Source organism: Suillus fuscotomentosus (assembly GCF_016647785.1).
Source record: "Suillus fuscotomentosus strain FC203 chromosome Unknown F5891scaffold_41, whole genome shotgun sequence".
Taxonomy (NCBI): Eukaryota; Fungi; Basidiomycota; class Agaricomycetes; order Boletales; family Suillaceae; genus Suillus; species Suillus fuscotomentosus.
In genome coordinates, this window is record NW_024539553.1 from 1 (window position 1) to 23724 (window position 23724).

Consider the following 23724-nt stretch of genomic DNA (forward strand, 5'->3'; position numbering starts at 1 on the left):
AAATCCGACCACTAGTGCAGGCGAAATGAATGCAGAAGTGAATGATACTTGGTTCGGAAGCAAAGGCACTTCATGGACGCCAGGGCAGAATTTCTCATACCCATTTTATTGGGTAGTGACCAATCAGAATGGTCTGGACAATGGCACTTACACCACAAATCCAACGTTCCTGGCTATTCGTGCGTCTGTGTCGCACAATCTATTATGTCCCAACTAACATGTTCGTGAAGAAACTACATATGCAGATGCTGTTGTTTCGTCTATGCAATCGTCGTCATCTGCTGCCGCCGCGTCGTCATCTGCCGCCGCCGCATCGTCATCTGCGGCTGCTCTGTCATCAGCGTCTTTATCACATGCATCTGGGACATCGTCGCTTCCATCGGGAAATGTTCAGTCAAACAACTCAAGTCCACCTTTTCCTCATTGGGCAATAGCAGTCATCGTGGTACTCGGATTTCTCGCCATCGTAGCTGGCGGTGTCTTGATTTGGTTAATCGTGCGCCGTCTACGAAGACGTGGACAGCTCTCGAATCGAGGGTCCATAGGTTCCTCGTCTCCGATGATGGCCAATGCCCAGAACTCCAACTCTCCTCAACTACCGTTGTTGGGGGCTGGGATAGCAGGTGCGGTGGCTGGCCGGACATCATCAGAACAGCATCGGCCTGCATCGATCGTATCTCCGGATGGTGCATCCGATATCTCACGGGCCCACTCTGCAGGCGACACCGGTCCATTTTCAGGAGCCGATGCAGCCATCATGGCGGATGCATTTAGGAAAGCATTGCGCAAACCTGATTTTGCAGGGCCCACTGTTGAGGAGGCCGAGGACCACAGAGATGATGCGATCATGAGTCGTGAATTAGCAGAAGAAGGACGAGACATACGAAGTGTCAGTTCATCACGGGGAGTTAAAGTGGAAACTCTAAGTGAGACTGGTGATACAGTGCAAGATCACTAGGATTTTTTGTGCGCTTTACTTTACTTTATTTCACTTTCGACCTCTCAACGTTGATTGTATATTTTTTCGGATACCTTTCGCAGCCCTCATATTGTTGTCCCACCTTCATCGCCGTTTAGTTCGCACTTTCTAACCCGCATCACACCACTTCTGTAGCCTTCGCTTTTCCATTCCACCGCACCTTTTTCCTTCATTGCAAGGCTGCTTTTTACCATACATCCGTTGTTATCGTGGTCCTCGGTAATTTGTGGTAGTCGCACTAGACTTTTCGTTCGGACTCCTACTCCCTACCCTGCTCCTACTCCCAGCACTTGCCCTGTATTTTCCCCACGGACACCATCCTGCCACTCCTTGCACCCATATATTGCAACCCACAGCTGTGATTGCATATACTTGACGGGTCACGTCTTCCCACCCCTGCCCGTATGCCGCCCACGAATCACATGCCCTCTCATCTTCAAACTGCTTACGCTCTTTCCAACAATCAATTTTCGGCATGCATGTGGACCATGCCAGCTGGGACGGACGCTCCTTACTCAGGGAGGACGGACGCACACTTGGATTTTTCGAACGCTTTCTCATACATCTTTACAGTCCTCATTTTTCTTTTTTTGCTCGTGCCAAAACCTTGTTGACCATATATGCCATCTGGGTTACCATATGACTAGGCAGATTCTCCTTTAATAATGATGATGATGAAACGATCACAAACATCGCGTATACAGTCTGATCGGTCTGGATCTTATACGGAAGGGAGACGGACGTCTCCTTGATTTGGACTGGATCGGGGTATGGCTTTTATTTCTTTGGTATTGGTGCTCTCAGTCATACAAGTTCTCTTTTTCGGGAAATACCCGGTTAGAACAGCAAGGGTGTACGTTTACATCGCTCTCTTCACATACACACACCGGATAAAGGGTGCGTCTGAAATGGAACCCTCGCTTAACGAAAGGGAAAGAGGCGCATCATTCTATTTATTGTGGAACTTGAACCTAATCCTGATTGAACACACACACTGTCCGCTGGCAAAGTATGAGAATGTCATGGTCGCATCTTCAAGTGGGAGGACGCCAAGCAAAGCTATGTGGCCCCGGCCAATTACAACGTCGATTATAGCACAGATATTACTGCAACAGAAGGAACGGAGCAAAGGAAGGCGAATGATACCCGAGGTAAAAGGAATGCGCTCACGATGATATTGATATTATACACTGAGTTATAAATCTATACATGAAAAGGTCTTTCTAAATGCAGTCTTGAACTCATCGTATTCAAAAAAGCGGTTTCCTCTTAGGTTGAGGCAGATGAATGCCGATATACAATTGCGCAATAGGTGCAATTATATCTCATTGTTGAACCGTAAGGTGACGCATGAGCAGTTCATATCTGGCAATTATGTCAACGGAGAGTGAGGTTATGCTACGGTCTTTAACGCACGTTAAAAGTGTAACGGCACTATTTGGCACCGTTCGGAACAGGGTGACTGAAAGACCTTTGTAAAGACCCGTCCAGCCCTCTTTCTGAATAATCTTGCGTGTTATGTAAATGATTCCGCGGCGTGCATGTGTTTTCACCATGCCGTCCGAAGATGCATCCTCAGCTATTGGTAATCGGAGCGTCTGCAGCCGTGTGCGTACAACCTCGTGTGGATACGTTGCAATGGATGCAGCCATCTTCGCTATGCCAGAACATAGCAATATTGTGTCGCTCCGTAGCGGCTCATCGGAGTCACCCTCTGCATTTCTTTCAAAATTGTGATGCAGAATAGGTAACTGCTACTCACGGGCCCATATCTTGAGCTTTTCATATAGGGGAAACTGGACGGCTACATGAAATATTCCTAAAAGGCTGGGTAGGAGCCCACGGTAGAACGCGCGGATGCCCTCCGTGCGGTATATTGCGAAAGCTGCATCGAAGGTATGTCGGTATCTAACTTCTCGTCTTGATTGTGTCTATCGCACGCATGAGCCAGGGTTGGCAAGTTCGTAAATTGGGTTGTAGGAAGTTGATATTGAACTAAAACTCATACCATGAAACGTGTTTTGATGACCCATAGTGGATTGGTACAGGTTGTGCTCGCAGCACCGGCGATCATGGCGGAAAGGATGTGGAGGGTCCACGGGTGGTCGCGCATCACGGGCTGGTAGCCCTTAGTTTGTGCAGCAGGGTATACTCGGTCATGTTTCGGCACTTGGCCCAGCGGAGGTTCTCCGAAGCGCGTCTTAATCCCGTCATATATCGCAAAGTAGATAGCCATTGTTGGAAGATACCCCAAGATTGTGGGGCCAAGACCACGATACATGCCGCGTATTCCATCATGTTTGAGGGTTGTTTTCACGATGTCTGCAGGGGGGGTGTCAGGTATGATAAGGGAGATGAGAACGGAGATGAAGGGACCGGAGAACATACCGAGGACCCCTTGATAACCCTGCTGCCCTTGGACTGTACGTTGCGCTTGTAACTTGGTCTTGATGACGTCGAGCGGACAGGTCGCGATGCTGGCAACCAGACCACCTCCAGCACCAGCTGTATGCGGAAAGCCGATATTATTCAGAAAATGGAGCGTATGCAGTAGTTATAGCGCACCGATCATGCTGTTTGCGGTCCATTTTGCTTTTCGCGTCTGCATATCTCTTCCCCACAAAGGGGGTCGCTCGAAGCGCTGTTAGACTTTATGCTGGCGTGGTCAATATATATACCGAAGGGAGGAGTCTGACCAACCCAACTATGAGCCGACACCTTGCACACCCGGATTTTGCCGAGTCATCTACTAACTGGCGGCCTTGTCCAAACGACACCAAATTCCGACTTTGATCTTGCTACTCCACGGCACAGCAGCTACTTACAACAATACTGGTCCGGATCTTGTATATACTGATAAGTATAGGTTGGAACTACCTGGCATGTAAGTGCCTGCGCCATTGACACGGTGAGGGTGCCGTATCACTAGCAGCTGGCCCAACTTAAACACTATCTCAGGCTAACACAACTTAATCACAGCGCCCATAAACGTTAAATTTTAAATCATGGTAAAAGCAACTTACAGAGACGAAATACTTGCCGAGCACTCAAACCCTGTCATGGTGGAAGGCAACTATTACTTCCCCCCTGAGTCTGTCAATAAATCACTCCTCGCTTCCTCAGATACAAGGTAAGGCAGTATCGTTGATATAATGTTGATGCACATTTAACTTCAAGTGCTCCGAGTCAGCACTGAGTGTGCTTGGAAAGGGTGAGCATCCCGGGTCCGTCGACTGTTGCTCAGCGCTGAACTTGTTTTGACGGAATCTTCCTGAAGGACAGCGTCATACTATTCTGCACAGATTCATGGTGACAATGTGAAAGATATCGCATGGTAAATTGAAGTGTATCTGCCAGGCCGGACTGGTCTGCTAAGTTATCATCCAAAGGTACTACGCGGATCCAAAAACCAAAGCATCGCATATCAAGGATCATGTTGCGTTCTACAAGGCAAGGCTATCTTCATGGGGTTCTTCCGCTCTAACGTTATGGCTTGGCTTCAGAATAAAGTAACTATTGAGTGAAAGGGAAAGAAATCATTTTTCACAGAAAGTGCTGCATATTTGTATCCATGTAATTATACAGACTCGAAGAATCAAAAGTCTACCCTAAGTCAAGAGGCGCTTTGGAGGGCCCTGACAGCCGAAGTATCATAGGGAGCTGCTGGAGGCCTAACTGAAGGTACCTGCGTCTGTTTAAATTCGCGAATGAATGAATATTTGGCCGCCATCCATCTACGGCGTACGCTTGCATAAGCGGTCTCCTTACCTGTCACGTGAGCTCTTTCGACCACCATTAGCGGCTTAGAGTGTCAGATCTCGCTTGCGTTCATGAATGCAACTCAGGCGAAAGACAGGCTATATAGCCAACTCGCAGCTAGTCTGAAGAACATGTCACGCGCTGTCGGGCAAACAGCAGACCTCTTTGAACAACTTCAGACAGACTTGGACGCCATGAGAGTTCTGGCTGGTACACATGCTGCACAGTAAGTCCTGATTTTGAACTGTACCGTGACATCTTGATTGATGGGGCTTATCATGTTTACTTAGGTTCATGACTGTTGCTGCGGAACTCAGCCCTGAGGCTGATGGGGGAGCAAATACAGAAGCCACTATGGTAGGTAGCGCGTCACTGGAAAATTTCGTTATTGAGAAAACCCTGTAGTAAATTATCTTGCGACTTGAGTTCACTCGGGGATCAGAGACAACCAAAGACATTTGGATCCGTTGCATGTAGATCAGTTACTCGAGCACGTCAACCTCATACTATCGATGTCCAGCAAAGATTTCAATACCAGCTTTGCGAGGGGCATGTTTTCTAAAGCGCGATTGTATTGGCTGGGTAAGAACAGAAATACTCGACTAAGCTTTCCTTTTCTTTGTGAGGTTGGGGAATCCCGGCCACCGGCAATCTCCTCTATGAGATGCGTGTCTATACGGATTCTGTGCAAGGAATCAGCCATTGAACTATGTAGAGACAAGGGAAACTCACGCTGCAGAACATTGTTGAGCTTGTTGACACGCGACGAGACACTGAGGTCAATGCTCTTGTCGCCGAAGTCCACTACAATACCGCCGAGGACTGACGGGTTCACCTAAAACTCGTTAAAACTGACTTGAAAAGGTTATGAACAAAATTGAAGTACCTTGTTGGAGATTTTCAGCGACTTTGCCTGCTGAGCTGTCTGAGACTGCTTGAGGATAGTCTCCAACCGGGAGGACAAATCCCTGGGTAGAGGAGTAGCAGACGTGACAACAACTTCCAGTTCTCCCTTGTACTTTGCAACCAGCTCATTGAACCCCTCGATAACACCTTGCGTCTCTCCGAGTCTACCATTCTCCGACAGGACACCGAACAAGTTTTTTGTTATGTCAGAGACAGGCTCCTTCTTGGAGCCTTCTGCACGAGAATATATGACAGCGAGGCCCGCAGAGCGATCCTTGGCAGATAGCGTTGGGTTGCTGACGAACGCTTGGAGGTCGGGCACCTCCTTGATGACACTAGAGATGGCGTTCAATTCCGACTGGACCTTGGTGAGCGTTTGCGGTGATTTCGAAAGAGCAGCCGAATAAACAGCTTTGGAGTACTTTTGAGCAATTGTAGAAACTGCTCGCCGTCCCAGACCCAGGGAGGCGGTTGCTGAGCGGAACGAGGAGCACAACATGGTAGGTGTTGGTGATGTGTTTCTCCGAGGTTGTAAGTATCGGGAAAGTGCGGGCTTTGAAATGAAAAGCTCAACCCGGCGTCTCCGCTGATCAAACGATTCTACAGAGGAAACACTGAAGGTGTCGAGAACACTTTCAATGCATAGCCTAAATTATTCTTATTCTAAAGCTAACCTAACTTATATTCGTAAGTTCAGAAGGAATCGGTTGAGAGTGAGGGTGGGTCAGCGGCATGGTGGGAATGCACGAAGTCGATAGTGTATGCAGACCACAAGCCAAGTGATCCTGGGCAATACACCCACAACTCCGATGCAAAATTACTACTATCGAGCACATACGAATCATGATGAGGGAATACCAAATGTAGTTCAGCATGGACCACTACCGAAAGGGAGCACGTCATGAAGCAGCTGCCCCCGACGAACCAACCGCTTTTGCATTGGGCAACTTCTTATCACCAGTGGTCAGCTGTTCCAGGTCTGCAGCCTTGAAATAATGAGGAGCGACTGAAAGGTGTCATTAACATTATGAGGGAGACAACTCGAATGATAGTACTTGCCTTCCATTAGCCATGACGGCTTGATTTCCATGATTTGTCTGATGGGGAGCAAAGCGATTAGATGCATATGGTTTGTCGAAAAAAGGACTTGCCTCATGTATGATTTTGAGGTCATAACAAGCTCATAATATAGCACCGTTTTGACGGGCGGTTGGTGTTGGAAAAGACTTGATGAGGGGTGGATATATACGGTGTGATGCGTCTTCAGCGTCCGGTAAGAGTCGCCGCTCTTCTGGAGTTGGGCCTGAGAATGTTGCATGAGTATACTTTCATGCGTCGACTACGAATTATTCGACTTACAGTATTGTAAAAGTACCCCGACGTGATAGCTTTCTGCACAGGGCTGACGTCGTTTGCGTTCGGATTACTCTGAATAACGACTTCAACACGTTCACAAAGCCCAGCAAGTTGATCCCGGATATCCCGCGCCCGACTAAGACTCTTGAACTGCAAAAATTGCTCGTAGCAGAACTGTTGCGAATAATTCGTATCGGCCCATTGCTCCCAGACGTTGAGCAATGTGAAGTGATCTCCTCCTGTGCGAACGAAATTTTGACGTGCTTGGTCTGCATGCATTTTTTTATCTTTGGGACGATAAAACAGCGACGAGGATTCAGAGAGCATCGCTATAATGGTCAATACCTGGTGATGGGATAGCGTCAGCATCAACATGTTATTTCAAGATATGGAAGCCCATACCTCGTCAGTACACGAGTACTTTTCGCTAGAAATGATGGCTTTAGATAACATGGGATCAACAGGGAACTCTGCCATCCGTCGACCCAGTTTCGTCAGCTCCCCACGATCGTTCAATGCCCCCAGAGCATAGAGCAGCTCTAGTGCCCTGATAAGCGTCTCTCCCGGAGGTGGGTCCATAAACTCAAAGTCCATGAAGTTGTTAATTCCGAGTGATTTCAGTAACAGGACAGTCATTCCAAGGTTCGTGCGTTGAATTTCAGGTACGGTATTCTCCTCGAGCTCGTTTGCAAACGCCCATTTCGTGTATAGTCGGAAGGCTTTGCCGGGCCCCACGCGACCTGCACGGCCTGCTCTTTGGTTGGCTGATGCACGAGAACACTGGGACGCACAGTGAAATGAGTTGTAAGCACAAAGATAATACAGCGTCATCACTTACCGGAACCACGATCAAGGAAGACATGCCAGTACGAGGATTATACGAGTTTTGCTTGACAAACCCAGGATCGATAACGAAGACCACACCTTCGATAGTGATTGACGTCTCTGCGATGTTTGTAGCGAGCACGACCTTTCTTGCGCCATCCGGCGTTGGTTCAAAGATCTTGGCTTGCATATCGCTGGGCAAGTTGGCGTAAATTGGACAGATGATTAACTCGGCGATCTTGTTCCCGAGCGCCCGAGCCGTCTCCTGCAGATTTTCTTGAGCTGCTTCGATTTCGTCTTGGCCCTGCATAAGAGTGAGCAGGACGATGCAGTAATGAGGATCTGGCACGCACCGTAAAGAACACAAGGATGTCGCCTTTGGGCTGTGTTGTATGGATCTGGAAGACGGTAGTGATGGCTGCGTGCAGGTAATTGGCCTCTGGCTGTGGCGTGTAATGAATGTCGACCGGGTATCGACGCCCAGGGACTGCGAACAACATTAGTATTACATTTGTCATCTGCAAACTATAGCTACCCACCATAAAATACCGGTGCATTGTCAAAGTACTCGCTGAACTTCTCAGCATCCATGGTCGCGCTCGAGATCAACAATCTCAGCTCAGGCCTGAATCTTGCAATATCCTGACAAACAGAGCCCCTCAGAACCTAAAGCAAACCGTGAGAAGTAGCACCACACACCTTGACGAGAGCAAAAAGAATGTCCGTACTCAGAGTCCGCTCGTGTGCCTCGTCAATAATCAGTGCTGCATATCCGGCTAAGTCTGGTTCAGTCAGAAACTCTCGAAGGAGCATTCCGTCCGTCATGTACTTGAGCACTGTCTTGTCGCTCGTGCAGTCCTCAAACCGGATGGAATAGCCTACTTCGTACCCAACTTTGGTACCCATCTCCTCAGCAACGCGCGCCGCTACGGACATTGCAGCCACACGACGAGGTTGTGTGCAACCCACTTTCTGTCCATTGGCTGTGTACCCGGCTTCGTGCAGGTACTGCGGAAGTTGAGTTGTCTTGCCTGAGCCGGTCTCGGCGACGACAATAAGCACCTGATGTTCCTTAATGGCCTCCAGCAGTGGTTCTCGGTATGTGTATATTGGCAGAGATTTGCGAGTTTCATCGATGGTTTGCGCTGGATTAAAGCCGTCAGATACCATTACCAGAGAGGGAAGTTATGTACTAACCTCGTTTTTCAGCCTCTTGAATTTGTTGGTGCAAGAGTTTGTCCTTGGCACTCATCATTCCCTCCCCCTTGAGCGTCTGGTCCATGACGAACTTAATGGTCTGGCTCTCATCAAACACGTACTCGTAATCGTCGGGGACCTCCCTTTTGTCCATAGCGCCCGTCCGAAATGTGCTGTGCAGCGTTTGACTAGCCTCCCACTGGTCGACATCTGTGACAAACTGGTCATCCTTGGGTTTGGCCTCTTCGTATCGCTTGTAAAGTGCATTCTGCTTTTTCTCCTTGTCGATTTTGCCCTGCTCCGTAATGTAGTCTTCAGGTAGCATGTAACCATCCCACTTGTCGTTGATCTTGAGACGCTCCTCGACAAGCCGCAGAATCTCTTTCTTACGCTCCAAGTCCTCCTGCTCCTGCTTCGTGACCTTCATTCCATGGAAATAGGCCTCCTCGTCCGCGATCTCCTTCCTCAGGAGCTCAATTTGCTGCACCTCACGTTTGGTTAGGTATTCCTGCCGAGAATGCAACCGCAGTGAAGGAAGTGCATGCGTCCGTGCTTCAGCGTCATCTGCAAGTTGTCGACGTTGTGCAGCCTCGGCCGCCGCACCTGCATTACGAGAGGAGCGATCCTCGACGACCTTTTTTGTCTTTTCCCGGTCTTTTTCACGCACCCGCTCAGCAAACGCATCTCGTTCCTTCATATCCTGTACTCGCTCTCGTTCTTTTCTTTCATCCTCATCCTCTGGAATGTCCATTGCTTCTTCATCCGCATTGGTTTCAACATCGTCTGGTCTCCGTCGCTTCCGATACTTCTCTTCCTCATCGCTTTCCCATTCTCTGCTATCGTGCTCTCTCTTCCTCAGATGCCGGTCACGCTTCTCCTTACCGCTTCCTCTGTCCTCCTTGTGCTTCTCCTTGCTGCTACTTCCCTCCTTCCGCTTCCCCTTCAGCTCCGAAACACCAGGGGTAGCCTCATCTTCAAGCAAAAACTCAAACCTGCGGGCATTCAGTGCCTTCGCCTCCTTCTCAGCTTGCTTCCGGGTATGGTCTGCTGAAGACTTGTGTTTGCTTTTCCTAGGGACGCGAGAGAAGAGCTCGTTGATGAATACATGTGCATCGGGTGTGTTTGGAAGGCCAGAAGCAGTGAGAGAGGAGAAGAGAGCGTCTGGCGTTTTTGATGTCGATGCTAGAAGACAACATTTGAGTAATGACAAGTGGAAACATATGGAATGGGTCATACCCGAAGCCTGTACGAAGTCGATGATACTCCGGTCTGCAAGACCAAAAAGCTGTAAAGCGATATCAGGTGAGGTGTATATGGCGGGGGGAACGGACGTTACCCTAACACAGTTATCGCTGATGAAACGGTGAAGGTCGCTCGACATAAGGCTCTAGATGTGACAAGGTTTAGCTGTTACATATATGAAGCCACGACAATGTCACACTACTAAATATGTCAATTCGTGCTTAAACGCTTTCGCCACAAAATTACCAAATTTGGTATCTTGTTGATCTGTAGACTCGTCCGAAGTGTCGTCACCGTGCTCGACATCGAACAAGATGGGAGACGGCCGCGAACGACACTCAACTTCCAAGCATAAACGTAGTAGAGACAAGGATGATCACAAAAGCAAGAAAAAACACAAGTCCGAGCACAAATCCCACAAACGCAAGTCTCACACAGAAGAGGTCAACATCACGGACGATGACGCCAACGAAGACGATATGTGGGTCGAGAAGAACATCGACAACGACGGAGAACGGGTGAGTACGTATTTGTCTTGCCTACGTGGCGCTGACATGTTTTGCTCATCAGCTTCTCGCAACGGATATTCCAACTGCAGAGAGCCTGAAGATCACGAGTCATGCAACTGCCGGAGAGGCAGACCCGTCGCTGCCACCTAATTTGACAACGGAAACGAGACTACAACGTGACGAATGGATGCTCATGCCATCTGGTGGTATTGCAGAACCTTTGAATTTGTCGAGGCCATCTGCCCAGGGGTTACCCACAGGAGACGAGACTTTTACAGAGGACTACGGCGAATCCTCTTCGAGCCAACGCATACCTGCCGGAGGCGTCGACTTCTTTTCTTCTCTTGGCACCGAACGCAAGCGACCACCACGACCTGACAAAGCTGATCCTGACAAGGTACAGTACCACTCCTTCAGTCTTCATACATAAGCCGAAAATATACTTCCAGATCAAAATCAGTTCTAAAGAACTCAACCAAGACATCCGTACTGGACGTTCAATCGATAATGATGTACCTCCCCCACCTCCAAAGGTCACAACCCCTGGTGGCCCAGGCTCTAATTGGCGCATGATGCGTCTTCGGCGCGTATACGAGACCGCAGAAGAGGAAAACAAACCCATCGAAGAAGTTGCGCTCGAACGTTTTGGTACGCTGCAAGCATTTGAAGAAGCCAAAGAAGAACGGCGCATCCTTGACGAACGTCAAGGCAAGCGTTCAGAACGGAAGGACGAGAGAGGTCGAGGGCGGGAGACTGGCGGGGAGAAACGGTTCATGTTTACTGATGTTGGTGCGAGCGGCGCTTCGTCGCGTAGCTCGTCCTTCAGACGTCCTGGATCAGGTCCAACAGGAAGTACCCCATCCACGCCATCCCCCACCAATCCGCCTGCGAACCGGCGTCTCGATTCTTTACGTTTGCCATCGCAGGCTGCATCGCCACTCGCACAGTCACATACGCCAATCCCGAACGTCATGACACCGTCTATGGCGTCAACAAGTACACGTCGTGCCATGTCGCCTTCATCGCTGAACAAGTTACAAGCTCAGGTTCTGCGTGCAAAATTGATGAATGCGCCGAACGCTGAGACACTTGAAGAAGAGTACGAAGCAGAGGTGAGACGGGCGAATGGTGAGGAGGGAGGAGTCAGGACGCACGTGGAAGTGCTACCGACATTGGATGCCAGAGGACGAATGTATGATGTTGGTCATGGCAAGGATGACTCAGAGAAGGGGCCCGGTAACAAGAGGAAGAAAGAGAAGGTAAATTTGCATTCTTCAATACCATCTCGCTGACTATATGCTGGTTAGTTTGAAACGCGTGATGCGAAGACGGGAGAACTTCTCAGGTATAACGCTGATGACGATGAGATCACTCTGGGAGAAATGGTTAGGCAGGAGCGATTTGGAGCGGGAATGGCAGACCAAAAGAATTTGGATGCCCAATTCGCAAAGGCCATCATGGGAGATGGCAAGTTTCAGGTGCGGAAGTTCTAACAACTTCTGTGCTCCTCCTGACACTCATAATACTATCTACAGAATGATCTTGACTACATGGACGATAATGCGGAACGACTTGGGCGGCAGAAGATGCGAACCGACGCAATGAAACGACAGTTTGCTGTTCACGGTAGGTTTGCATCCTCTATCTTAGTTCTTGATTCCGAACAATTCTCCCGATCAGACTACAAACGCACTCAAAAAGCCCTCGCAACATGCCAGTTCTGCTACGGTGAAGACGATTCCCCTCCAAAAGCACCTGTTGTGGCGATGGGCACACAAGCCTACCTCTCTTGTACGCTGAATGAGGAACTTCTAGACGGACATTGTCTCATCGTACCTATACAACATCACCTTACAATGCTGGAGGCTGATGATGACGTCTGGGACGAAGTGCGAGTGCGTAACCACCACTTTCTACATACAAGCATACTGACACATCCTATAGAATTTCATGAAAAGCGTTATGCGCATGTTCGCTGAAGAAGACAAAGGAGTCATCTTCTACGAAACTGTCATCTCTCTCAAACCGCAAAAGCATACCTGCATCGAGTGTGTACCGCTCACATGGGACAAGTACGACGACATTCCAGCGTACTTCAAGGAGAGCATCCTCGCATCTGAAGCAGAGTGGTCGACACATAAGAAGGTTATCGATTTTTCCGCGCGGCCTGGGGGGTTCAGACGCGCGATGGTGCCGAACCTTCCATATTTCATGGTGCAGTTTGACTATAAAGGGGAGAAGGGGTACGGGCATGTTATTGAGGGCACAGGAGAGTCTGCGGCGACTGGTGAGGAGGATGGGGCGTTAGATGAAGGGGATAAAGGTGGTGGGGATTTTCCGGGGTGTGTCTTTGTTTTTTGCATGCTTGATGATTGGTTGCTGAAGGTGCTTACTTGCAGATATTTTGCGGGAGAGATTATTGGGAATGTGCTGGATCTTGATCCACGTCGGTGGATGCGACCACGGAGGGTTGACTATCGGCATAACAAGGATCGGATACAGAGGTTCAAGAAGATGTATGAGAAGTTTGATTGGACAGGGTTGATTGGGAAGTCGTGATTCATTTCGTTGACCTTGTTCGTTATTCTGTTGTCACCGTGTTGCATTGATATCGTATATAGTAAATGCTTGTGAATTTCGTCGTCACATGAGTCAGAACCGGATATACTCCCTGATTGCTCCCTGATCATTAAAGTTCAACTTTACTCAGGCGGAACCTCCAACATCGAATAAGCTGTTGTAGTAGGCCTCAGAACGTGGCGATGTCGATGCTGTTAATGGAACTAGCATCACCTACGCGTATAGCCGTGTGCGGGAGCCTGACTCGGAGATATGGCTCTATGTGCATGCGTACACTGAGTACTGCTGGTAATGGCAAGACTGACCAGGCGCTTCGTCGGTCATATCTATACGGTATGCTATAGACGTGCACGTCTGACCTAGATTTCAAGCTGAATGATGACCAGTACCCTCGTCGTCTGACCGGATGCTGGACAAGTCTTTGAGCACACCATCCGACATCATCATATACGACCTCGAGGACAGCGTACCGCCTTCTCTTCACGACAAGGACAGTGCAAGACAACGGCTGAGTACGTTCCTAAGCGTACGTGGGCACATTCGTATTCTCCGTATCTTGGGCCTGACGCTTGGATAGCGCACACCAGAGCACAAGCTTCCGCACCCCGAGCGTATCGCTGTCCGCCTAAATGACATTACTACGCCTTTTTTTGAGAACGATATATCCGAAATCGTAGGTGTTCGATATCCCCGTCATGCATATCTTACTCAAGTTTTGCCTGTCACCTAGCTCAAGTCACCTTTCGTCCGAACACTCGTACTGCCCAAGATCCACTCCGCCCGCGACCTTCATCACGTCTCGCGAGCCGTTCGAATTTCACGGGCCAGAACCTCCACGTCATTCCCCATACGAATCATTGCGAGTGTCGAAAGCGCCCGCAGCGCATGGAATCTCGGGGAGATTGCTTCTTGGGCTTCGGAGTATGGCCCAGATGTTGGTGGGAAGTTGGGCGCTCTACTCGTATGTTTCTTCTTTATCAGTGTTCCTAGTTAGTTGATGGAATATGTCTGTAGTTTGCAGCAGAAGACTGTATAGTGCTTTTCTACTCGGGCACAAGTGGAAAGCTTATTTGGATACAGATTGTGCTGATACTTCGGTGGTGCGGACGCCTTCGAGGCTTGAGCTTCTATATGTACGTTCCCAGATTGCAACTGCTGCCAAGGCTTTCGGATTGGATGCCATAGATATGGTCCGTGGATTCCACTGCCATGTTTGAACTAAAGTCGAGCATCATAGGTCTGTGTCAACTACAAAGACCTTAATTATCTAAAAGACGAATGCGAAGATGGCCGGAGGCTTGGTTTCAACGGGAAGGTAAATACTGTCTTGATTTGAAGTGGGACACATACTGAACATGACTATCGTTTCTAGCAAGCTATCCACCCCACACAAGTTGATACCATTCATTCGACATTTGTTCCTACGGAGAAGGGTGCGTCATCTCCATCCAAATTTAACTGTGACCGACGTCCTCGCGTAGAAATTCTTCGCGCCGCAAAGATTCTCCACCAAATGGAAGTTGCACATTCATCTCAAAAGGGCGCCTTTGGCCTAGAGATGGAGGGGGGTGGTAAGGAGATGATCGACGCTCCGATGTTGAAGCAGGTGGGTCCGTACGGTTTCTTATTCAGTAAAGTGTCTGATACATTGGCCAGGCTGAGAATATTATTCGAGTCGCTAAGGCAGCTGGCTTGGAGATTCCTGGTGTAGGTTAATTGCAAAATAATGTATCGTGTTCAGGTGCAGTGAATGGTATGTTGTTCAGCATCTTGCTCAATCAGCCAGTAAGCACCCTGCAAAACACCGGCAGTAGTCTTTGGAAAAATCGTCGCACAGATCGGCAAGCTTTCTAGCCTCCTAGAATTCTTCGCTCCCCTCATCATGATCCGTCTATTGATTGTATCTTTGGGGTAATACGCTCACATTTTGATCAACCTCAACGACGGCACTGATGACTCGTGTGCAACAGACAACATTGTAACCCGCAGAAAATACCGTTTTCCTCTCTTCCAATTATGGATCACACACGAGAGCTGATATGCTCCCATACTGCATCAACGCAGTTGTGATGGTGAAGTTCTTGGAAAGCGACCTGGACCAACTTTCTGTCGAGTTTAACTTGGCGACATCAGACTCAAGTTATCACTCCTCTTTTTCTTAGACTGCTTTTTGTGAGGGAACATGAATGCCGGTTCTACAAACTTCCTATTTTTCTGCCACTGCTCGTAATTTGATCTTACTTAGGTGGCAACCTAATCAATCATGCTCTGGAGCTGCGACATGTGACCGAAAATCCATAAAGAAGGAACGGTCTTCCGATGGTTAGTAAACAAGATCAAATGCGAGTAGACCTTTGGTGTATCTCTAATTCCCACCTAGAAACTCTTATCTTGGCCAATTATATCTCAGGTCATGTGTCCTCGTCATAAGTGTCATCACCGAGAATGCGATATTCAAGTACTGGCTTCACGGAACTACCTTGCTTGATTGCACCTTATCATCCTGAGTCCTACCAGCACCATGTCAGACCTTCCCTCCGCCATCCACCCCGACATTCTTCCCCGCCTCGACCCTGAATACGTCGCGTTCCATAATATCCATCTAGCCCACCGCGTGCCCCCGCACACGATCCCCTGGCATCCGGATATCAGGAAGGCACCCTACATCCCAGGTGGCTCGCCTATTAGGACAGTCGGGGCTGTCAAAGATATCAGTCTGCAGAACTGCAAGATTCGGGCTTTCATACCTGAAGGAACTCCTCCTGCAGAAGGGTGGCCGGTGTTGTTATATATCCATGGAGGTAACGGTCTATGATTATTCGGCAGATCTCAGCTGAGAATCCTAAGGTGGATGGACGCTTGGGAGTATCGATACTTTGAACTCATTCATATCCCGCCAATGCAAAGGTGAGGTCGGACAGTGAAGACCGTTGTCGGACTGGAGTTTACTAATTGCGTTTAAGATAACAACTGCGTTTCGGTGGCTCTGGACTATCGCTTGGCTCCTGAGGACCCATATCCTGCAGCGGTCGAGGACACGGTTGATGCGTTGAAATTCATTTACTACAACGGGAAGGCAGAGTTCAATGCGAATGTGAACAAAATCGCGGTTGGAGGGTCATCCAGGTGCGTACCGTCCCATCCCGTGTGAATCCATGATGAAACATAACTTTTGTCAGCGGCGGCAATTTAGCTGCAATCGCATGTCTCAAGGCGCAAGAACTCACGCCTCCCATCCCCATCATCTTCCAGTTGTTGATTGTGCCTGGTAAGCACAGAGCACTGCACATGTCCGTCTCCCTCACCAGCTTGCAGTGACTGACAATACGGCATCCGTCACCGACGAGAGATACCCGTCTTGGAAAGAGTGCCAGAACACCGTTTGGCTGTGCGAAGGGCGGATGATGTGGTTCCGCAACATGTACCTTCCTGACCCTGCGACCTGGGCAGAGCCAGACAACTCGCCTATCTTCGCGTCGGATGCTTTGCTTGCCAAGGTCCCGCCTGCATTCGTTAGCGTCTGCGAACTTGATATTCTGCGAGATGAAGGGCTTGCGTATGGCGAGAAGTTGAAGTCGCTTGGGGTGAAGGTAGAGGCAAAGGTTTACCCAGGAGCATCGCATCAGATTCTTGGGATGGATGCCGCGCTGAAAGTTGGGAAGCAGCAGGCTGACGACGCCATCAAGGCTGTGGGAGATGCTTTCAACGCGGCATAGGTATTGATATGGATGTTACAGAGAATTGTGGTGAATTGTGTACGATTACACTGAATGCGAAGACATGCGAGGGCCGCAGTTATATTATAAGACAGCCTTGTCATTGTCTTTCGGAAAGATGGTTTGTTTTCCAAGGTCCAGTCTGCGTACATGTCTGTGAACTGCAGTTAAGAAATCGCGCATGGCGTGGAATCAGGAGTGGATGCAGAGGTGAAGGTTTACCCAAGAGCCAAGAGCACTGCGTCAGATTTTTGGGATGAACGCTGCGCTGAAAGTTGGAAACAGCGATACACGTGCCAGAGGAGACCGATAAGATGTTACTACGGGCATGATTCGAGGCAGATGCGCATTAGGCTACCGTATACAACATTCATCGAAGACGACGGTTAGCAAAAGCATGCTACTTTTGATGAGAATATCTCTTGCCGAATCTTCCCTGCGTTGACTATTCTCCTAGTTAGGTGACGAGATCGAGTTGCGAAATGAAGATCTGGACGGAGGATGGCTTGTGTAGGGCAACGAACCATCATCCGCGCTAGTCATCGTCTTAATGTTCCTCTTACCTTACGATAGAAAGCCGAGAGCAAGCACTCCGCACTCGAATAGGGCTATGTCCGACGTAGGGTCACAGACCATAAAACTGATTTTTTCTCTTGCAACGGTTGACATTATCGAACGATGCATTGCACGAGTCTCATGACGAGGAATCATGATTGATGTACGTAGTTGCCAAACGATATGAAGAGATTAGACCACTGAAGAACTAGAAGCAAACATGAAATAGTGTACCAGTATTAATGTCCATCGGCGTGTGGGGGAGTTGCACAGTAGAAGAGAAAACGAAATGAGTCCGCCATAGGAGGGGCCGTGGCTACGCGCTTGCTGCGCTTAGCGCGGTAGGAATAGTCGCAGGAGCGGATGTCGAGGCGGCAGTAGACTGAGTCTGTAATGATGACGCCTGGGCATGGACTTGGCTTTGCTGCTGTGTTCGTTGTGCATTTTCATTAGCGTGCTGAGGTGATGCACAGCAACAAAAAAGCACGAGATGAGCCAATAATCGGACGGGTAGTGGGTATCTGCGACGTGGTGTAGTAGGATTAGTACCTGGAGCAGGCTGTGTCGTAGATGATTCCTGGGCGTGCGATTGGGTCTGCTGCTGCGTTTTTTCTGGCGGTGGGGGAGCAGTGAATATAACCTGAACAGAAATGATTAGACAATGGCGATGGGAAGTGCACGCAAAGTTGTATACCTCTCTGTCCTTTACTGCAGCCACTTCGACGATACGAGGACCACGAGAGAGGATCGACCACCTTGGGCGTTGCTGGAGATCGGTTGCTTCATCAACATTTGAGTGAGAGTGGTGGAAAAGGGATGAAAAATGTTTGAGAAGAGGTGCCAGAGTGCTGCGAGCGGGAGAACGATGGGTACTACGTGTTGGAGATGACTGAGAATACATACAGTCAGAACAAGAACTAATCAAACAAAAGCAGACGACTCACCTGGGGGCCATTTTGTACGCCATCGAAAAAGGCAGGCGGTATTGGACGGGCCTGGATAGGTGGACGTCGAGTAGCATTGCTCTAGAGCGACGATCTTATGTAAATTGGTTAGAAAGATTAAGAAAGATGTCACGTACGTTCATTCGAGCTGGGACCTGCAAGTGGGAGATTAGCATGGTGTTCACTGAAGAACCGTGAAATTCACATTAGACAGAGGTTGGAGGATGTCTTCAAGGCCATCTTCTTTGAGGATGGCTTGAATGTCCCACACATACGCGTTTCCGTTTTTGCAACCAGTGACTAGCAGTTTTCCATCAGCGGAAAGGGCTGCGCAGAGCACAGCATCCTCATGTCGGAGGGGTGGACCGACTGGGAGGTTTGTGTCGAGATTCCATAGACGCGCTGTTTTATCGATGGATGCACATACAAGCAATCGTTCAAGGTGATGACATTGTCCAATATCCTAATCCGGTTATATGAACCGGAGATAAGTTTTCCGTTGGCCGTCCATGCCAGGCTCCTAAACATTTTGATATCTCGTTTGTCAAGCAGCTCGCCCGTCTTGGCATCCCAAATTTTGACTGCATCCTCTCCACGGTCACCGGTTGCGAGTTTCATCGCATCGGGCGAGTATGTTACCACGTGCACCCACTTGTGTCCGGTTTTGATCGTCAGGACAGTCTGGCCGCTCTCGACATCCCAGACTCTTGCCCACCCATCCCAGGATCCACTCAGCACTTGGCTACCGTCTACACTCCAACACAATGCACCTACAACATCAGTGTGTCCTGACCATCTAGCAATCACTTTCCAGTCATCGCATCCACTTGCAATTGTCTTGCTATTTGGAGACAATGCCATGGACCGCACTCCTGCCTCATCCTCTTCATCTCGCCAGTCCTCTCCTGTCTGTGTGCCGCTTTCTAGGTCCCATAGTCGCAGTGAGCGGTCCGTTGAGCATGTGATGATTTGTCGTTGAGCATGCAGATGTACAACACTGTTTACCCAGTCGGTATGACCTCGCAGCGTCTGACATGGCATGATGTCTAGCGTCTCGATGGTAGAGGAAGACATGCTTGGCACTCGGTATTTCAACTACGGCAGATTGGGCAATATGTGTGCAAGAGAGGCGGGATCTTGGAATCAGATCGAGTTATCTGGCAACACTAATAATTGCTGGTGAGTCCTGTCTTGGTCACCCTACTTCTTGTCAGAGCACGCGAGCGATTGCTAATAAGACAGTCCACTTACAGGTTCACTCCTTACCCAGAACTCTGTCTACGGAGGAGGTGCTGCGTCGTTACTTAGATATCAGAATATTCAAGAGATCTTTGTGGGTATTCAAAGTTGCTGGTAAGCATATCGTCAATTGTGTCCTGCAGGAAAGCCTACGATATCGCTTACGAGAAACGCCGTTTAGACTCACTCACCAGCGATCAGAGGGCGTCTGGTTGGAGTTGAGGAAGTTGGGCACCTGTTCATTCAAGTCGTCTTTTTAGGTTCGTCCCATGTGCAATCCTCGTGTCCGTTTCACAGCTTATTGCTGTGTACATCAAGCGCTCATGTCTGCTACCAGTGTTGTACAAATGATCATATACGTAGGGACTAGGCCATAATAAATATTCAAAGGTGCCTCACTCCCCACTCACATTTCTTCCGGCCCATGTTTCAACTCGATGGCTCTCATCTGCGACCAGTGCTATGTTCATCTCCTTATACGTAAGGACTGTATCGATGGTTATAGCACACATTCAACAGGGTGCTGCACACCCTCCCCACTCTGCACGTCTTATCCGGTCTATTTAGAACTTGATGTCATCAACTCTTCCAACACCTTTGTAGGATATGGAGCAGTGCATTTATTCAGGTGGACTTCTTTGTTTTTCGAAGAGATCTTCGTTCACATTGAACAGCTGACAGGACGAATCACGGCCGTCTCCACCATCATTCTCTCTCAGATGCATATCTCCGTCAGAAGTTGATCGCGCATCTCACATCTTTTATGTGTCGATGACGCGTGATTTGTTCTGGAGATACACCCTCGACTTGAATCTACATGGACCCTGAATGGATCCTCTCCTATTCACGTACGAAGCGTGAGCAGCACCCACCCTGATTCGACGAGAAGCTCCGTACAAGCTCATTTCAATAATTGTCAGTTCTTTTACCAGTGTGCTTACTCTAAACGGTCTGATTAACCTTGAACGCTGCATACGAGTGTTTATTGCAAGCATGGGTTAGAACGGCCACTCACTTATGTCAAGTATAATTTACCTGCATTGTGACACGCCTGTCGCATCGTGCTGACCTGTGGTACGTTCTGGTACTGGAAATCAGAATACTGTCTTATCACGAGAGACTTCCATTGAGACTGTATGATAAACTTAAGCGGCATTATTAGGCTTTTCATTAAGCGTTCTGAGAGTTGATAAGTAACTGAACGTTGGACATCCGTCCCAGGTTGGCACCCTTGCCAAGTGGCTGCGTGGAGCAACATCATTGCGAGGGTAATCAAAAGCATCAGCCTGTCCGACTGAAAGCTCGATGCCAAACCAGGCCGTTCTTGACAATCCCATCCATTCCATTGACGACAGATTGACAGTATCGGGTCAGTCACAGTAGGACAGAGGGAGATTTCTGATGACTGAATTGCGGCAGTCTCGACAGTGTGTCTCGACTTCATGGCATAGCGCTGAAGCTAAGTCAAGATCAAGGAAGCTGTGGAAATAAAATACAGTCTTGGCGTGAAAAGTGAGACAATAATAATTACAAAAAAACCCAGATGTAACCGTCCATATGCTACAGTGTTAGGAGCCATCTGCATGCAGGGAGAAGAACGAAACAAGTCTGTCCCGGAACTGTGGCTATGCACTTGCTGCACCTGGCGCGATAGTGTGAGTACTATCAAGAGCAGTAGGTGTCGCGGACGTTGAGGGGGCGGCAGGATGACTCTGCGATGATGACGCCTGGGCATGGACTTGGCATTGTGGTTGGCCTTCCTGCTGTATTGGTTGTGCATTTCTATCAGCGTGCTGAGGTAATGTGCAGCAGCAGAGAAAAAGCACGAGATGACCCAACAATCGGACGGGTGAATACGGATGTCTTGGACGTAATGTAGTAGAATTAGCACCTAGGGCAGGTTGTGTCGTGGATGACCCCCCCTCGGGGGGCGATTGGGTTTGCTGTTGTGTTCTTTCTGGGAGAACAGTAAATATAACCTGAACAGAAATGATTAAACAACAATGGGAAAGGCACACAAAGATATGTATACCTCTCTGTCCTTTACTGCAGCCACTTCGACGATACGAGGCCCACGAGACAATAAGGCTCGCCTTGAGCGTTGCTGGGGTTCAGTATTGGATTGAGACCGGCGGAAAAACAATGAAGGGCGACCAAAGAGTGTATTGACACTCCCAAAAGAAGATGCGAGAGGGCGAGGACGACGGGAAGAGGCAGGGTGACGGTTACCATACGTTCCGGAGGACTGAGATCAAGAGGTCAGCACAAAAGCTGATCAAAAACGCTGATGACACACATTAACACCATCTAGGGCATCGTTGAAAAAACCAGGTGAAAGTCCATCATCCACGGCCTGTGTAGCATCCGCCTAAATATAATATTTAGGTTACAACCACTGGGAAGGATGAGAAACAAATCACGCACATTCATTACCTGCGAGGGGGAGATTAGCATAATTTTGACTGAAAAACCATGAGCCATACATCAGATGAAGGCCGAAGGAGGTCCTCACGGCCAGCTTCTTTGAGGATGGCGTGAATGTCCCATACATATGCATTTTTGTCCTGGCAACCAGTGACCAGGACTTTTCCATTAGCGGAAAGGGCTGCGCAGTTTACTTCAACTTCGTGCTGGAGGAGTGGTCCGACTGGAAGGTTTGTGTCGAGATTCCATATACGCACTGTTGTATAATCTGATGCACATAGAAGGCGGTCGTTCTGAGACAAGGCGATGGCTTTGACCAAGAATGTGTGACCCTCCAGAATGGCGATCTGCTGCCAAGTAGTTGTGTCATATATCCCAATCTGGCTAGATGAACCGGAGATAAGTTTCTTTCCGTCCAACGTGCATGCCAAGCTGCGAACTTCGGAGAAGTGTTGGATTGTGTTAAGCGACTCGCCTGTCTTGGCATCCCAGGTTTTGACTGCGCTCTCGTCATACCCTCCTGTCCCAATTTGTGTGTAATCGGGTGAGTAGATCGCCGCATTCACCCACCTGTGCCCGGTTTTGATTGTCAGGACAGTTTGGCTGCTCTCGACATCCCAGACTCTTGCTGTTCCATCCCAGGATCCGCTCAGCACTCGTTTACCATCTCCACTCCAGCACAATGCACACACGTATTTGGTGTGTCCTGACCATCTGGCGATAACCTTCCTCGTCTCGACGTCCCATAACTTCACATTCCCGTTATGGTATCCTACTGCAATTGTCTTGTCGTTTGGAGACAATGCCATAGACCACACTCCTACCGATTGATTTTTACTATCTCTCCAGCACTCTCCTATCTGTGTGCTGCTTTCTAGGTCCCATAGTCCCAGTGAGCCGTCTGTCGAACATGTGATGATCTGTCGTCCGGCATGCAAATGTACAACACCGTTTACCCAGCCAGTATGACCTCGGAACGTTTGATGTGGCGTGATCGCCTGCGTCTTATTGGAGGAAGACATGGCCAGCACTCGGTATCTCAACTGCGGCAGATTGGGGACTGTCTATGTGAGAGGCAGGAACTTGAAATCAGGTCGAGTTATCCGGCAACAGTAATAATTGCTTGTGAGTCCTCTTACTTCTTGTCAGAGCACACAGGTAAGTGCCAATAAGACATCCCACTAACAGGTCCACTACTTACCCAGAACTCCAACTTCAGGACTGTCTATGGAGTTGTTATCTGAGAAATTAGAACATGCTAGAGATCTTTGTGGGTATTCAAAGTAGCTGGTAAGTATATCGTCAGTTGTGTCCTGCAATAAAAGCTTACAGTATCACTTACGAGCAACACCGTTTAGACGATCCCTCGATCACCGGCGATCAGAGTATGTTTAGTTTGGAGTTGAGGATCTGTTCGTTCACGTCTGCCTTTTAAGGTTTGTTCTATGTGTAATCCTCGTGTTCGCTTCACACAGCTTATTGCTGTGTAGATC

The 23724-nt window shown here is 48.9% G+C and overlaps 11 protein-coding genes across 11 annotated transcripts; 6 read left to right on the top strand and 5 right to left on the bottom strand.

Moving 5' to 3' along the window:
- Positions 1-1071, top strand: F5891DRAFT_486767 (uncharacterized protein). Its single transcript, XM_041372006.1, has 2 exons — positions 1-179; positions 231-1071. The coding sequence occupies exons 1-2, from the start codon at positions 26-28 to the stop codon at positions 956-958; spliced, it is 882 nt and encodes a 293-aa protein (XP_041223673.1). The 5' UTR covers positions 1-25; the 3' UTR covers positions 959-1071.
- Positions 1072-2032: 961 nt separating this feature from the next.
- Positions 2033-3690, bottom strand: F5891DRAFT_1044472 (mitochondrial NAD transporter). The gene is made up of 6 exons (XM_041362186.1): positions 3545-3690; positions 3368-3484; positions 2988-3301; positions 2742-2910; positions 2396-2693; positions 2033-2344 (listed from the first exon to the last, which is right to left on the bottom strand). The coding sequence occupies exons 1-6, from the start codon at positions 3585-3587 to the stop codon at positions 2305-2307; spliced, it is 981 nt and encodes a 326-aa protein (XP_041223674.1). The 5' UTR covers positions 3588-3690; the 3' UTR covers positions 2033-2304.
- A 268-nt stretch (positions 3691-3958) lies between these two features.
- On the top strand, positions 3959-4703 carry F5891DRAFT_1044476 (DUF427-domain-containing protein). The gene is made up of 5 exons (XM_041362187.1): positions 3959-4109; positions 4170-4190; positions 4257-4313; positions 4369-4429; positions 4483-4703. The coding sequence occupies exons 1-5, from the start codon at positions 3985-3987 to the stop codon at positions 4501-4503; spliced, it is 285 nt and encodes a 94-aa protein (XP_041223675.1). The 5' UTR covers positions 3959-3984; the 3' UTR covers positions 4504-4703.
- Positions 4704-4769: 66 nt separating this feature from the next.
- Positions 4770-5165, top strand: F5891DRAFT_1044480 (uncharacterized protein). The gene is made up of 2 exons (XM_041362188.1): positions 4770-4964; positions 5029-5165. Exons 1-2 carry the CDS (start codon positions 4810-4812, stop codon positions 5141-5143), a joined length of 270 nt encoding a protein of 89 aa, XP_041223676.1. The 5' UTR covers positions 4770-4809; the 3' UTR covers positions 5144-5165.
- A 123-nt stretch (positions 5166-5288) lies between these two features.
- F5891DRAFT_1148470 (OSCP, subunit 5 of the stator stalk of mitochondrial F1F0 ATP synthase) lies at positions 5289-6244 on the bottom strand. The gene is made up of 3 exons (XM_041365072.1): positions 5625-6244; positions 5471-5573; positions 5289-5421 (listed from the first exon to the last, which is right to left on the bottom strand). Exons 1-3 carry the CDS (start codon positions 6141-6143, stop codon positions 5411-5413), a joined length of 633 nt encoding a protein of 210 aa, XP_041223677.1. The 5' UTR covers positions 6144-6244; the 3' UTR covers positions 5289-5410.
- A 299-nt stretch (positions 6245-6543) lies between these two features.
- Positions 6544-10403, bottom strand: F5891DRAFT_955978 (pre-mRNA splicing factor; the record flags this gene model as incomplete). The annotated part of the gene is made up of 10 exons (XM_041375375.1): positions 6544-6650; positions 6686-6947; positions 7004-7345; positions 7403-7780; positions 7839-8129; positions 8179-8312; positions 8365-8483; positions 8523-8970; positions 9023-10204; positions 10259-10403. 10 exons carry the CDS (start codon positions 10401-10403, stop codon positions 6544-6546), a joined length of 3408 nt encoding a protein of 1135 aa, XP_041223678.1.
- A 108-nt stretch (positions 10404-10511) lies between these two features.
- Positions 10512-13421, top strand: F5891DRAFT_1044485 (CwfJ C-terminus 1-domain-containing protein-like protein). Its single transcript, XM_041362189.1, has 8 exons — positions 10512-10782; positions 10835-11170; positions 11223-12032; positions 12081-12251; positions 12309-12399; positions 12454-12668; positions 12718-13115; positions 13173-13421. The coding sequence occupies exons 1-8, from the start codon at positions 10579-10581 to the stop codon at positions 13330-13332; spliced, it is 2385 nt and encodes a 794-aa protein (XP_041223679.1). The 5' UTR covers positions 10512-10578; the 3' UTR covers positions 13333-13421.
- A 198-nt stretch (positions 13422-13619) lies between these two features.
- F5891DRAFT_955901 (citrate lyase beta subunit) lies at positions 13620-15069 on the top strand (the record flags this gene model as incomplete). The annotated part of the gene is made up of 10 exons (XM_041375368.1): positions 13620-13686; positions 13740-13879; positions 13931-14026; positions 14084-14314; positions 14368-14383; positions 14434-14543; positions 14591-14668; positions 14726-14786; positions 14835-14959; positions 15010-15069. The coding sequence occupies 10 exons, from the start codon at positions 13620-13622 to the stop codon at positions 15067-15069; spliced, it is 984 nt and encodes a 327-aa protein (XP_041223680.1).
- Positions 15070-15874: 805 nt separating this feature from the next.
- F5891DRAFT_955850 (Alpha/Beta hydrolase protein) lies at positions 15875-17069 on the top strand (the record flags this gene model as incomplete). The annotated part of the gene is made up of 5 exons (XM_041375365.1): positions 15875-16154; positions 16201-16260; positions 16317-16479; positions 16533-16621; positions 16669-17069. 5 exons carry the CDS (start codon positions 15875-15877, stop codon positions 17067-17069), a joined length of 993 nt encoding a protein of 330 aa, XP_041223681.1.
- Positions 17070-17658: 589 nt separating this feature from the next.
- Positions 17659-19019, bottom strand: F5891DRAFT_487074 (uncharacterized protein). The gene is made up of 6 exons (XM_041372007.1): positions 18774-19019; positions 18706-18723; positions 18569-18649; positions 18319-18513; positions 17859-18264; positions 17659-17762 (listed from the first exon to the last, which is right to left on the bottom strand). Exons 2-5 carry the CDS (start codon positions 18709-18711, stop codon positions 17941-17943), a joined length of 606 nt encoding a protein of 201 aa, XP_041223682.1. The 5' UTR covers positions 18712-18723; positions 18774-19019; the 3' UTR covers positions 17659-17762; positions 17859-17940.
- Positions 19020-21432: 2413 nt separating this feature from the next.
- F5891DRAFT_1279564 (uncharacterized protein) lies at positions 21433-22341 on the bottom strand (the record flags this gene model as incomplete). The annotated part of the gene is made up of 5 exons (XM_041370361.1): positions 22320-22341; positions 22232-22269; positions 22104-22175; positions 21840-22052; positions 21433-21786 (listed from the first exon to the last, which is right to left on the bottom strand). The coding sequence occupies exons 2-5, from the start codon at positions 22259-22261 to the stop codon at positions 21433-21435; spliced, it is 669 nt and encodes a 222-aa protein (XP_041223683.1). The 5' UTR covers positions 22262-22269; positions 22320-22341.
- Positions 22342-23724: the final 1383 nt, after the last annotated feature.

What these genes read in the sequence shown, in the direction of transcription:
- F5891DRAFT_1044480 (XM_041362188.1), top strand. Translation starts at nt 4,810, where the DNA reads ATGAATGCAACTCAGGCGAAAGACAGGCTATATAGCCAACTCGCAGCT. An exon ending in GCTGGTACACATGCTGCACA is followed by an intron (nt 4,965 to 5,028) that starts GTAAGTCCTGAT and finishes ATGTTTACTTAG; the next exon opens with GTTCATGACTGTTGCTGCGG.
- F5891DRAFT_1044476 (XM_041362187.1), top strand. Translation starts at nt 3,985, where the DNA reads ATGGTAAAAGCAACTTACAGAGACGAAATACTTGCCGAGCACTCAAAC. An exon ending in AATGTGAAAGATATCGCATG is followed by an intron (nt 4,314 to 4,368) that starts GTAAATTGAAGT and finishes TATCATCCAAAG; the next exon opens with GTACTACGCGGATCCAAAAA. An exon ending in ATCATGTTGCGTTCTACAAG is followed by an intron (nt 4,430 to 4,482) that starts GCAAGGCTATCT and finishes GCTTGGCTTCAG; the next exon opens with AATAAAGTAACTATTGAGTG.
- F5891DRAFT_1148470 (XM_041365072.1), bottom strand. Translation starts at nt 6,143, where the DNA reads ATGTTGTGCTCCTCGTTCCGCTCAGCAACCGCCTCCCTGGGTCTGGGA. An exon ending in CGCTGAAAATCTCCAACAAG is followed by an intron (nt 5,574 to 5,624) that starts GTACTTCAATTT and finishes AACGAGTTTTAG; the next exon opens with GTGAACCCGTCAGTCCTCGG.
- F5891DRAFT_487074 (XM_041372007.1), bottom strand. An exon ending in GCGTACAAAATGGCCCCCAG is followed by an intron (nt 18,514 to 18,568) that starts GTGAGTCGTCTG and finishes ATGTATTCTCAG; the next exon opens with TCATCTCCAACACGTAGTAC. An exon ending in CTGCAGTAAAGGACAGAGAG is followed by an intron (nt 18,265 to 18,318) that starts GTATACAACTTT and finishes ATTTCTGTTCAG; the next exon opens with GTTATATTCACTGCTCCCCC.
- F5891DRAFT_486767 (XM_041372006.1), top strand. Translation starts at nt 26, where the DNA reads ATGAATGCAGAAGTGAATGATACTTGGTTCGGAAGCAAAGGCACTTCA. An exon ending in TCCAACGTTCCTGGCTATTC is followed by an intron (nt 180 to 230) that starts GTGCGTCTGTGT and finishes ATGTTCGTGAAG; the next exon opens with AAACTACATATGCAGATGCT.
- F5891DRAFT_1044472 (XM_041362186.1), bottom strand. Translation starts at nt 3,587, where the DNA reads ATGCAGACGCGAAAAGCAAAATGGACCGCAAACAGCATGATCG. An exon ending in GACCGCAAACAGCATGATCG is followed by an intron (nt 3,485 to 3,544) that starts GTGCGCTATAAC and finishes TTCCGCATACAG; the next exon opens with CTGGTGCTGGAGGTGGTCTG. An exon ending in GGGTTATCAAGGGGTCCTCG is followed by an intron (nt 3,302 to 3,367) that starts GTATGTTCTCCG and finishes CCCCCCCTGCAG; the next exon opens with ACATCGTGAAAACAACCCTC.
- F5891DRAFT_1044485 (XM_041362189.1), top strand. Translation starts at nt 10,579, where the DNA reads ATGGGAGACGGCCGCGAACGACACTCAACTTCCAAGCATAAACGTAGT. An exon ending in TCGACAACGACGGAGAACGG is followed by an intron (nt 10,783 to 10,834) that starts GTGAGTACGTAT and finishes TTTGCTCATCAG; the next exon opens with CTTCTCGCAACGGATATTCC. An exon ending in TGGGAGATGGCAAGTTTCAG is followed by an intron (nt 12,252 to 12,308) that starts GTGCGGAAGTTC and finishes TACTATCTACAG; the next exon opens with AATGATCTTGACTACATGGA.